The 12,210-nt window shown below is 42.3% G+C and overlaps 2 protein-coding genes across 2 annotated transcripts in view; one reads left to right on the plus strand and one right to left on the minus strand.

Annotated features, from left to right (window-relative positions):
* Window positions 1-12,210, plus strand: part of rnf41l (ring finger protein 41, like) — a 389,670-nt gene that overhangs the window by 161,859 nt on the left and 215,601 nt on the right. The gene's annotated exons all lie outside the window — the stretch shown is intronic.
* The window catches only part of rad54b (RAD54 homolog B), a 210,860-nt gene that overhangs the window by 36,593 nt on the left and 162,057 nt on the right, over window positions 1-12,210 (minus strand). Inside the window, exon 9 of the mRNA XM_043688055.2 lies at window positions 7,657-7,947. Coding sequence (XP_043543990.1) covers window positions 7,657-7,947 — 291 coding nt within the window. The remainder of the gene's footprint in view (window positions 1-7,656; window positions 7,948-12,210) is intronic.

The following is a 12,210-nucleotide window of genomic DNA, read 5'->3' on the forward strand; positions in this document are numbered from 1 at the left end:
CTAATCTAAAATAAAATACCGAACCTACACACCCCTCAATTCACTGCTGTTCATGTGCATGTCCAGCAGTCACTTAAATGTCCCTAATGACTCTGCTTCCACCACCACCACTGACAACACATTCCATGCATTCACAACTCTCTGCGTAAAGAACCTAGCTCTGACGTTTTCTCTATACCTTCTTCCTAATATCTTAAAACAATGACCCCTCGTGCCAGTCAATCCTGCCCTGGGAAAAAAGTCTCTGGCTATTGACCATGGCTCTCATTACCTTGTATACCTCGATCAGGTCACCTCTCTTCCTCCTTCTCTCCAGAAAGAAAAGTCCGAGCTTAGTCAACCACTCTTCATAAGACAATGCTCCAGCAGCATCCTGGTAAACCTTCTTTGCACCCTCTCTAAAGCCCCCCATCTTTCCTATAATAGGGCAACCAGAACTGGACACATTATTCTAAGTTTGGTCTGACCAGGGTCTTGTAAAGTTGCAGCAAAACCTCACGGCTCTTTAACAGGGGATTGAGTTTATGAAAGCCAAAACACCATATGCTTTCTTAAAAACCCTATTCACTTGGGTGGCAACTTTGAGGGATCTATGCATTTGAACACCAAGATCCCTCTGTTCCTCCACACTGCCAAGAATTTTGTGTTTAATCCTATATTCAGCATTCAAGTTCAACCTTCCAAAATGCATCACTTCGCATTTATCCATGTTGAACTCCAGGAATGAATGATGATTTATTGTCTCTTGTACTTTACAATGAACCACACAAAATACTCTCCCTTTGCCCAGATGAATGCAATTTTAACAACATGCAGGAAGTTCAACACTATTCAGGATGAGGTTGCCTATTTGACTGTAGTCCCCATCCATCATCTTAACCCTCAGTGCCTGAACCCATTCAATGTGGTAGCAGTGGGACAACCAAAAAGTAATAAGAGCATGGAGGTTGTTGGAGCTGTATAAAACTTTGGCTGGGCCACAGCTGGAGTACTGTATGCAGTTCTGGACACCACACTATAGAAAGGATGTGATTGCACTGGAGGGGTACAGATGAGATTCACCAGGATGTTGCCTGGGTTGGAGCAGTTCAACCATGAAGAGAGGCTGCACCAGCTCATATTGTTTTCTTCAGAGCACAGTAAACCGAGAATGGGACCAGAATGAGGTGTATAAGATTATGAGGGGCATGAACAAGGTTGACAGGAATGTCAGAACATTCAAGGCTATGGGCAAAGTGCTGATAAGTCAGCTCAGACCTGATGGGCTAAAGGGCCTCTTCGGCGCTGTATGACCAAATAGCAACTTACTAAATGTTCTGGGATACCTTGCAAGTCTCAAAAGCTATTGTCTAGAAAAACAAAAACACTAGACTAAAGAGATCATCACTTGGAAGCTCCTCCAGGACCAAGATTCACACTGTGCTGATTTGGAAATATATTGCTGCTTCATTATAGCCGCAAGATCAAAATCTTGGAATTTATTACTTAACAGTATCTTCACTACACAGACTACAATGACTGACCACCATCTCAGGACCAAAACAGATTTGGCACCAAATGCTGACCTTACCAATGTGCCCATATCCCATGAATGATTGAAAAATGCTGAATTCACTTTCATTTTTGAGGTTGGAGTTGGCCATAAAAATCACATTATTGAAATTTACTAAAACACAAAAGTACACCATTTGACAAACAGCAGGGTAAACTGCAATATACATCAGGAAAATAAATAAGGACTCTATTCCATTCCTCCATTTCCTCAGTCGCCATTGCAAGACCCCCCTTCCTAGCTTATTCCTACCAAACGTACAATCTCTGGAGAACAAGATGGATGAATGCAGATCACAGCTTCCAGCGTGAACTGCGGGACTGCTGTGCACTCTGCTTCACGGAAACCTGGCTCAACCCATCTATTCCTGACTGTGAACTTCAGGCTAATCATTTTTCTATCCATCGTATGGACCGTACAGCGTCCTCAGGTAAGACAAAGGGTGGAGGGGTTTGCTTTTTCATGAACAACTTGTGGTGCACAGGCATTGCAAACCTGGGCAGCCATTGCTCCCCAAACCTTGAATTCCTCAACATCAAATGCCGCCCCTTCTATCTACCACGAGAATTTACAGCTGCTATACTAACTGCTGTGTACATACCACCACAAGCAAAGGTTGAGGAAGCTCTGGATGTGCTGTACTCCACCATGAACACCCTGGAGACAGAACACCCCGAGGCCCTGTTTATTGTAACTGGCGACTTCAATCAAGCCAATCTAAGGAAGGTGTTGCCCAAGTACCAGCAGAACATTACCTGCCCCACCAGGGGCCTGAATATTTTAGACCATGCTACACCACTGTGAAGGATGCCTACCACTCCATCCCCTGCCCTCAATTCAGGAACTCCGATCACAATGCTGTGTTTCTTATTCCTGCTTACCGGCAAAAGCTCAAGCAGGAGACCCCCTCACGGATACAGGTCCAGTGCTGGTCGGAGGAGGCAGAGGATCAACTCCGGTGCTGTCTGGAATCGGCTGATTGGGCCATGTTCAAACAGTCCGCAGGTACCTTGAATAAGTACACCACCACCGTCACAGACTTTATCGGCAAGTGTGTGGAGGACTGCATACCACGGAAGTCAATCCGGGTGTTCCCCAACAGGAAACCCTGGATGAATCAAAACATACAGAACCTGCTAAAAACCAGGCGTGAAGCCTTCAGATCAGGAGACCCACTCAAATATAAGGATTCCAAGTATGATCTTCGGAGAGCCATTAAGACCGCCAAGGACCAATTCCGATCCAAACTAGAGACCCAGACACCCAGCGACTATGGCAAAGACTGAATGACATCACAGGTTCTAAAAAGAGACAGTGCAAGATAGCAGACAATGACATATTCCTCCCAGATCGTCTCAATGCCTTCTATACTCACTTTAAGCAAAATTTCAGCGGAGAGATGACACCTATTCTGACAAGTCCTGACGAACCTATCCTAATAGTCAAAGCATCAGAGGTCAGATCAGTTTTCCTTCCTGTGATTCCCAAGGGCGGCACGATGGCACAGTGGTTAGCACTGCTGCCTCACAGCGCCAGAGACCCGGGTTCAATTCCCGCCTCAGGTGACTCTGTGTGGAGTTTGCACATTCTCCCCGTGTCTGCGTAGGTTTCCTCCAGGTGCCCTCCCACAGTCCAAAAGTGTGCAGTTAGGTGAATTGGCCATGCTAAATTGCCCGTAGTGTTAGGTGAAGCGGTAAATGTAGGGGAATGGGTCTGGGTGGGTTGCGCTTCGGCGGGTCGGTGTGGACTTGTGGGCCAAAAGGCCTGTTTCCACATTGTAAGTAATCTAGAAAGCGATGGGATCACATGGAGTACCAAGCAGTATATTCGGAGCATGCACAGATCAACTGGCAGAGGTGTCCTTGGACATCTTCAACCTGTCCCTGCCTGTTTCAAGAGGGCCAACATCATCTCTGTGCCTAAGAAGGATCGTGCAGCATGTCTCAACGACAACTCAATGTCTCAACCGCCCAGTGGCCCTAAGTTTGGTGGTCATGAAGTGCTTTGAAAGGCTGGTCATGGCATTAGTCACTTCCAGCATCCCCACTACTCTTGACCCACTCCAATTTGCCTAATGGACCAACAGATCCATGTCAGATATCATATCATTTCCCCTTCACTCCTCCCTAGAACATCTTGACACCAAGAACAGCTACGTAAGAATCCTACTCATTGACTACAGTTCACCCTTGAGACTGATTACTAAACTTAGTGATCGCAGAGTCTCACACTCCTCAACTGGGTCCTCAGTTTCCTGACCCACAGGCCGCAATCAGTGAAGATTGGGGATAATATTTCATCCTCACTAACACTCAACACTGGAACCCTCCAGTGGTGTGTATTCAGCCCCTTACTGTACTCACTGTCTACCCATGACTGCGTTGCTAAATACCAGACTAATGCCATTTACAAGTACGTTGCTGACACCATCATAGTTGGTCAAATGTCAGATGGCAACAAAACAGACTATAGACGGGAGGTGGAAGACCTGGAAAAATGGTGCACTGCGAACAACCTGTCTTTCAATGGCAGCAAAAGCAAGGAACTCATTATTGACTTTTGGCAGGATGTTACTCATGCCCCCCACTAGAAATTAACAGCACAGAGGTGGAACAAGTGGGAAGTGTCAAGCTCCTGGGGATATCATCCACAACATGGTGCCTTGGACTCTTCTTATGGACGCACTGGTTACAAAGGCCCAACAGTGTTGCTTCTTCAGGCAGCTGAGGAAATTTGACATGATGGCGAATACCCTTGCCAATTTTTATAGGTGTGCCATTGAGAGCATTCTGTCTGGATATATCACTACCTGCTATGGCAACTATACCATTCAAGATCAGAGACTGTTACAGAGTGGTGAACTCAGCCTGGACAATCACAAAGGCCAACCTCCCATTTATAGAATCCATCTACTAGGCCTGCTGTCAAGGAAGGGCAGCAAGCATTCTCAAAGATCCATCCCTGGCAATGTTTTTCTACAACCTCTACCATCGGGGAGACAGTACAGAAGCCTGAACACATGCACCAGCCGGATTCAAAACAGTTTCTACCCTACTATTGTTAGAATACGGAATGGACTCTCAAACTCTTAACATTCACCTGCACCTGTGTTTTTGTTTTTGCTGGGTTTACCTATTATTTACTATCTATGCTACCTAACTACGTGAGCTGCCTGTACTGCTCGCAAGACAAAGCTTTTCACTGTGCCTCGGTACACGTGACAATAAATTCAATTCAATTCAATGTTCAGAAAACGCGATCTTCCATACTAGTATTTCTAATGTGCCTTCCCGTTCCCTCAACCTAGGTTTCTTCATTCCACATTGTGAGAAGTTATACAACACCAGGTTATATTAAAACAGGTTTATTTGAAATCTTTCAGAGCTTTCAAGCTTTCAGAGTACAGCCCCTTCAGAGAGAAGAGCACACAGTCACAGAATTTATAGACAGAGAGATCAAAAAGATCATACAACTCTCTATGAACTGATGAGTGTGGTTCAAATAATAAGTCTCTGCAAGTGACCAAGAGTGTTAGATGGTGTGAGGGTGAGGAATCTTGTAACTCTGATTTAAGTTAGAGAAACACAATCATTCCTAATGTGGGTTGTGTGTAAAAAAGGCATGCAAAAGAAGCAATTTGCAGAGTTCAGCCATTTTGATGGAACATACTCAGTTAGGATTTCCCAAAGTTTAAAATAACTCTGATTAGTGATTGAGGTTCTGAATGCATGCATTGTTTAGCCCACGGGCTCTGCGACTCTCTTACGAAATTGTGTTTTAAGGACAGATGTCTTTATACGGTAATGATTTATGGTATACTTTGGAAAGAAAAGCACCAAAATCCCAGCAGAATTCCAAATGTAACTACAAGAAATGGAAGGAAAACACTAAGTAGCCCAATGGACCAAATGTTCAACTTTAATAGCAAGGGTTTGTTTGAAAATATATAATCTCTCTAGGCAAATGCTCTGCAACTGCACTTTGCTATTCAATTTACTGTGCTTCCTTGAGTACATTCAAAAAAATGAAATGAAAAATGTGATTAAATGGGTTCTCCTCTAGAAAAGAGACATGAACAATGTGTCTATGTCAGCACACATTTAAGAGCGTTATATAATGTGCATTTTATTTACTTAAGCTCTGACCTTCACTATGTGTAGTTTCTCCCAATAACTAAGCCAGAACAAGCACTTCAGGGCAGAGGTCAAATACAGTTCACAATCTTGATCTCTAATAGGCATAAGCAAAAAGTATGTAAGTGTCACATTTCAAGGATGACTTTTGGTGAGCAGAGAACACCGAATTCTCTTTTAAATCCTACTTCTAGCTAACCTCTATTCAATAGTGCAGGATTCTTGCTAGGCATACATATCTTAATATAATTAAAAATCATGCTTTTTCCCCTCTGTTCCTCTGCCTTATAAAAAAAAATTGGCAGTGTGCTGCATGCCCCCGCCATTGCCCTTCAGAACATAGAACATAGAAAAGTACAGCGCAGTACAGGCCCTTTGGCCCTCAATGTTGCGCCAATCCAAGCCCACCTAACCAACACTAGCCCACTATCCTCCATATGCCTATCCAATGCCCGTTTAAATGCCCATTAAGAGGGAGAGTCCACCACTGCTACTGGCAGGGCATTCCATGAACTCACGACTCGCTGAGTAAAGAATCTACCCCTAACATCTGTCCTATAGCTACCACCCCTTAATTTAAAGCTATGCCCCCTCGTAATAGCTGACTCCATACGTGGAAAAAGGTTCTCATGGTCAACCCTATCTAAACCCCTAATCATCTTGTACACCTCTATCAAGTCACCCCTAAACCTTCTTTTCTCAATGAAAACAGCCCCAAGTGCCTCAGCCTTTCCTCATACGATCTTCCTACCATACCAGGCAACATCCTGGTAAATCTCCTCTGCACCCGTTCCAGTGCCTCCACATCCTTCCTATAGTAGGGCGACCAAAACTGCACACAATACTCCAGATGCGGCCGCACCAGAGTCTTATACAACTGCAACATGACCTCAGGGCTCCGGAACTCAATTCCTCTACCAATAAAAGCCAGTACGCCATATGCCTTCTTCACCGCACTATTTACCTGAGTGGCAACTTTCAGAGATCTGTGTACATGGATACCAAGATCCCTCTGCTCATCCACACTACCAAGTATCCGACCATTAGCCCAGTACCCCGTCTTTTTGTTACTCTTACCAAAGTGAATCACCTCACACTTACTTACATTGAACTCCATTTGCTACCTTTCTGCCCAGCTCTGCAACTTATCTATATCCCGCTGTAACCTGACACATCCTTCCTCACTGTCAACAACTCCACCGACTTTCGTATCATCCGCAAACTTGCTCACCCAACCTTCTAGCCCCTCCTCCAGGTCACTTATAAAAATGACAAACAGCAATGGTCCCAAAACAGATCCTTGCGGAACACCGCTAGTAACTGCACTCCAAGATGAACCTTTACCATCAACTACTACCCTCTGTCTTCTTCCAGCCAGCCAATTCCTAATCCAAACCTCCAACTCACCCTCAATGCCATACCTCCGTATATTTTGCAGTAGCCTACCATGGGGAACCTTATCAAACCTTATCAAAAATCCATATACACCACATCTACCTCTTTACCCTCGTCTACCTCCTTAGTCACCTTCTCAAAGAATTCAGAACTGGTTACCTGGGGTGGTTTTCTCTTGTATACCTAATGCCTAGCTTCTATTTTATGCCTCCTTAATATATCATGGATGCTTTGGGGAAGAGAGCAGGAGAAATTAAATCTGCATTTCACATCAGTGAAATTTCTTTCTACATAATACTTTTTGCTTAGTTAATAAACATAGCATTAAAATTATACACAAACATAAATATATTAAAAAAAATTAAAATATATATTTTCTGACACACTGCAGCATTAAAATGGCAGCTCTCCCCTAACATTTTCACTTTTAGATCACATTGGTTGCAGTTGTTTTCGTTCAAAAATGTTCTTGGATAAGGAAATTATTTATGTGTAACAGCATACATGATCTACTTACAAATAAACAAGTCACACATACTCACTATTTTTCTGCTAGGCAAGATTTCAAACACATACCTTAATTGATTTAAAGAAGAGTGTAGGATGATTGCAGAGTTTTTTCAGTAACCCTATGCATATTAAGTGGGAGCTGTTCTCCAAACTTCCCTGTAGGCAAGATTTCACTGCATGGGATGCCAGCAGTTTGTGATAAAGTTCAAGTTGCAATACAGCTGGACGGCAGAAGACAATCCATTCAGTCTTCGGAGGGAGGTAATTGTTAATGATGTCCTGTGTCCGTCGAAGTATAAAGAACCCAGTTAATCGGCAGAGCTCAGTTGCTCTCTCTTCACCCAATTGCTTTTCATCCTAAAGACAAAACGAAATGGCAAAACAGCAAAAGCTGGAATGTTCAAATGCAGAGGGAAGAATTCTGGAATTGATGGCTTTTAAACAAGACTGCACTGTTTATTCTTCAGCTATTCAGACCTAACTATATGTGGTTTTGACAAAGAATCTGAACAGCAGTCAATGTTAAACTTGTTAGGTTGCTGAAAATGTCTTTTAAAAAAAACGTTTTGTGACGTTCTTAAACAGTCAATGTGGCCAACTTAACACAAACAGATTTAATTCCATCAGTAGAAAGTTTGACAATTGAAAGTTTGTGCTTCATTTACAATGTTCCCTTCTTTCTCCTAATGAAAAGTAAGAGCAACTGGCCTGTGCAGACTGCCTACCAAAGCTAGTCTGAAAGCAACTGCTTGAGAGGTATATTTGGGTGTCAATAAGGAAGGACCAGGTGCCTGTGCATGGTTGCATACTAAAATCATGAACTGTATATGAAGACAATGTTCCTTCTAATTACTTTTCCTGCTGTACAAAAAATTTCAACAGATCTTGGCAGTTAACTGGCAGCCAAATTAACTTGTGCATTCTCCACCAGAGTTGCACTTGCCAACCAATTAGTACTCTCCTGCCTCCCTGTGCTTTGGTATTTCTTGCAAATAGTCCTGATGAGAGCAAGATGAAAGGTTTTGACAAATCATGCTGGATTTCCTCATCCTTTGATACTGGAATGATCAGGTGAATTGGAAAAATAGGGTGAGATTGGCAGTAATGAAATTCCTAATGTTGCGAAGAGAAAGTCTAATTCTCATTTTAAGTCTAGTTCTAACATTGAATAGCAAAATGTGAATCTGAATCATGAGTAGCAGGAAGCTTATTTGCATCCATTTAAATGTATTAGCATTCGATTATTATCTAATCTTACCTGATTTATTTGGTTGATTTATTTATTGTCATGTGTATTTATTACAAATATAGTAAAAAGTTTGTTTAATATTGCCACTGTGGCACCATTTTAAAACAGAAAATTAACAAACCAAACGCAGAATATGGAGACAGAAAAATAAAACAAATAAGTTCATAGAATTCCTAGTGTGTAAGTAGGCCATTTGGCCCATAGAGTTCACATCCAACTCTTCAAACAGCATCCCTGCATTTTCCCATGGCTAATCCACTTAGCCTGAACATCCCTGAACACTATGGGCAATTTAGAGGAAACCCAAGCACTGGATCAGGGGCAAGGATGTAAACAGTTGGTGGAGATGGAGCTGAAAGCGATTACAAAAGTGGAGCAACAAAAAAAATGGATAATTGTGAGCCAGGGAGAAAGAAAAGCTGCTAATGACAACCTTTGGTGGTTGAAAATAGGTTGGTTGTGGTGAAAGCAGCCCATATAATGACAGTGCCTAGAGTATGGGGTGAGGGGAGAAGTGTTCAGACCCTAAAATTATTGAACTCAATATGGAGTCCTGAAGGCTGTGGGATTCACAAGTGAAAAGTAAGATGCTGCAATAATTCTCATCAAGATGGAGAGTGAGGTGGTTGATTCTGAGACTAAGATCCTAGATCTTAATAAGGGAAACTACAGTTCTATGAGACACCAGTTGGCTACAATGGATTGGGAAATGTTACATGTTTAAGAAATGACAATGGATAGTTAATGAGAAAGATTCAAAGAGCGAAAGAGTGAACTACAAACATTGTCTGGCCCAAACCATGGCTTACAGGGGAGGTAGAGATAGTATTAGATACAAAAAAAAGAGACATACAAATTGGCAAGAAAAAAAAATAGAGCTGAGGATTAGAAAACAGTGAAGAAGGACCAAGAGATTGATTCAGAAGCGGGAAAGAAAAGAGAGTCTGAGATAAGCTTGTGGGGAACAAATGATTGTAAAAGTTTCAATAGGTATGTAAAGAGAAAAAGATTGGTCAGCAATGGGGGAATTTATAATGGGGAACAAAGAAATGGCTCATGAACGAAACTTTCACAGGGGAGGACGTGAATATTGTACCAGAAATGGTAAAGAACACATTCTTAAAGAAAAGGGAGGAACTGAAGCAAATCTGTATTAGTAGGGCATTGTGTTAGAGAAATTAATGGGATTGAAGGCCGATAATCTACATCTCAGAGTACTTAAGAAAATGGCTCTGGGGGCAGCATGGTGGCTCAATGGTTAGCACTGCCGCCTCACAGCACCAGGGACCCGGTTCAATTCCAGCCTCGGGCGACTGTCTGGGTGAAGTTTACACATTCTCTCCGTGTCTGCGTGGGTTTCCTCTGGGTGCTCCGGTTTGCTCCCACAGTCCAAAGATGTGAAGGTTAGGTGAATTGGTAATGCTAAATTGCCTGTAGAGTTAGGTACATTAGTTAGGGGGAATGGGTCTGAGTGGGTTACTCTTCGGAGGGTCAGTGTGGACTAGTTGGGCCTAAGGGCCTGTTTCCACACTGTAGGGAATCTAATCTTACAAATAGTGAAGGCATTGGTGGTCGTCATCTTCCAAGGTTCTTTAGATTCTGGAACAGTTCTTACAGATTGGATGGCAGCTAATGCAACCTCACTATTTAAAAAGGGAGGTAGAGAGAAAACAGGGAATTACAAATCAGTGAGTCTGATGTTGGTAGTGGAGGAGATGCTCAAGTCCATTATCAGTAAATTATACAGCAGAGCACTTAAAAGACTGTAGTAGAATCAGACACAGCCATCATAGATCTACAGAAGGGAAATCATGCTTGATAAATCTGTGGAATTCTTTGAAGATACAACTAGTACAGTTGATCAACGTGGTTTACTTGGACTTTCAGAAGGCTTTTGACAAAGGCCTATTATAAGAGATTAATGTGTAAAGTTAAAGTGCATGGAATTGGGGTAGAGTACTGAGATAGATAGAAAATTGGTTAGCAGATAGGAAACAAAAATGGGCAAGAATAAATTGATCTTTTCCTAATAACATGCAGTGATTAGTGGAGTACCACAGGGATCAGTATTTGTACCACAGCTTTTCACAATATACATAAGTGATTTAAATAAGTTGAAGTAAATGTAATTTCACAAAATATGAAGCTAACACAAAGCTGGGTGGAAGGGTGAACTACGAGGAGGATGCAGATGTTACTGTGTAATTTGAGTGGGGTGAGTGAGTGGGTTGAATGCATGGCAGATGTCCTCATGCACCAATTGCTGAAAATAAGCACACAGATGTACAGCAGGCAGTAAAGGCGGCAAACTGCATGTTGGCTTTCATAGAAAGCACATTCGAGTACAAGAACAAGTGTTTCATGCTGCAATTATATAGAACATTGTTGAGGCCACACCTGGAATATTGGGAGCAGTTTTAGTCTCCTTATCTGGGGAAGGATGTTCTTGCAATAAAGGGAGTGCAACAAAGGTTTACCAAATTGATTACAGGGATGGCAGAATTAATGTACGAAGACAGGTTGAGTCAGTTAGGATTGCATTCACTGGAGTTTAGAGAAATGAGGGGGGATCTCATTGAAACCCTTAAAATTCAAAATGAACGAAATAGATTAGATGCAGGATGGATCTATGGTGGGGAAATCCAGAACCAGGAGTCATTGTTTAAGGATAAAGGGTCAAGGTATTTGAACTGACATAAGAAAAAAAAATCTTCACCCAAAGAGCCTATGAAATTAACTACCACAGAAAGTGGTTGAGGCCAAAACATTACATATCTTCAAGGAAGAGGATGAATGTTTCAGGGGATATGGGGAGGGGAAAGAAGACAGGATAAGGGTTTTAAGCTTGATTATCTGCCATTGATCACATTAAATGGCAGAGCAGGTTTGAGGGATAAAATGGCCTATTCCTATTTTCTACGTTTCTATAGTATTGAAGGCTATGGGGAAGTGTACGAAAGTAAGTTGAGTAAGCAGCATATTTTTTGGAAGCACAGACTCGATGGCTTTCTTCTATACTACAGGTTTCTTGATTCTATGGCTAAGGGGGGGGGGGGGGGTGAACATGATGTTTGGCATCATTAAGCTGTAGTCCATAGCTCAAAAAGTAATGTTTGGAGAAAAAATCATATTACAAAGAAAGCCATGGTAACACATGGAAGTTCAATACTGTTGGGATCAACAAGGAATGTCAAGCAGGAAAGAAACATGTAGTTTCAAGGGGCCACCTTAATTACGAAGCTAAGCCAAGTGCAATCTGAATTGCCATCCATACTCATGCAAATCACAAATATGCAATGGAAATGAAAAATGGCAGCTACCACAACAGAAATGGATGAAGCATTTTCTCCTGTGTGAGCACCTGTCAGGTT

This window comes from Chiloscyllium plagiosum, unplaced genomic scaffold (assembly GCF_037043375.1).
Source record: "Chiloscyllium plagiosum isolate Xiang-an unplaced genomic scaffold, Cpla_swu_hap1 HiC_scaffold_4, whole genome shotgun sequence".
NCBI lineage: Eukaryota > Metazoa > Chordata > Chondrichthyes > Orectolobiformes > Hemiscylliidae > Chiloscyllium > Chiloscyllium plagiosum.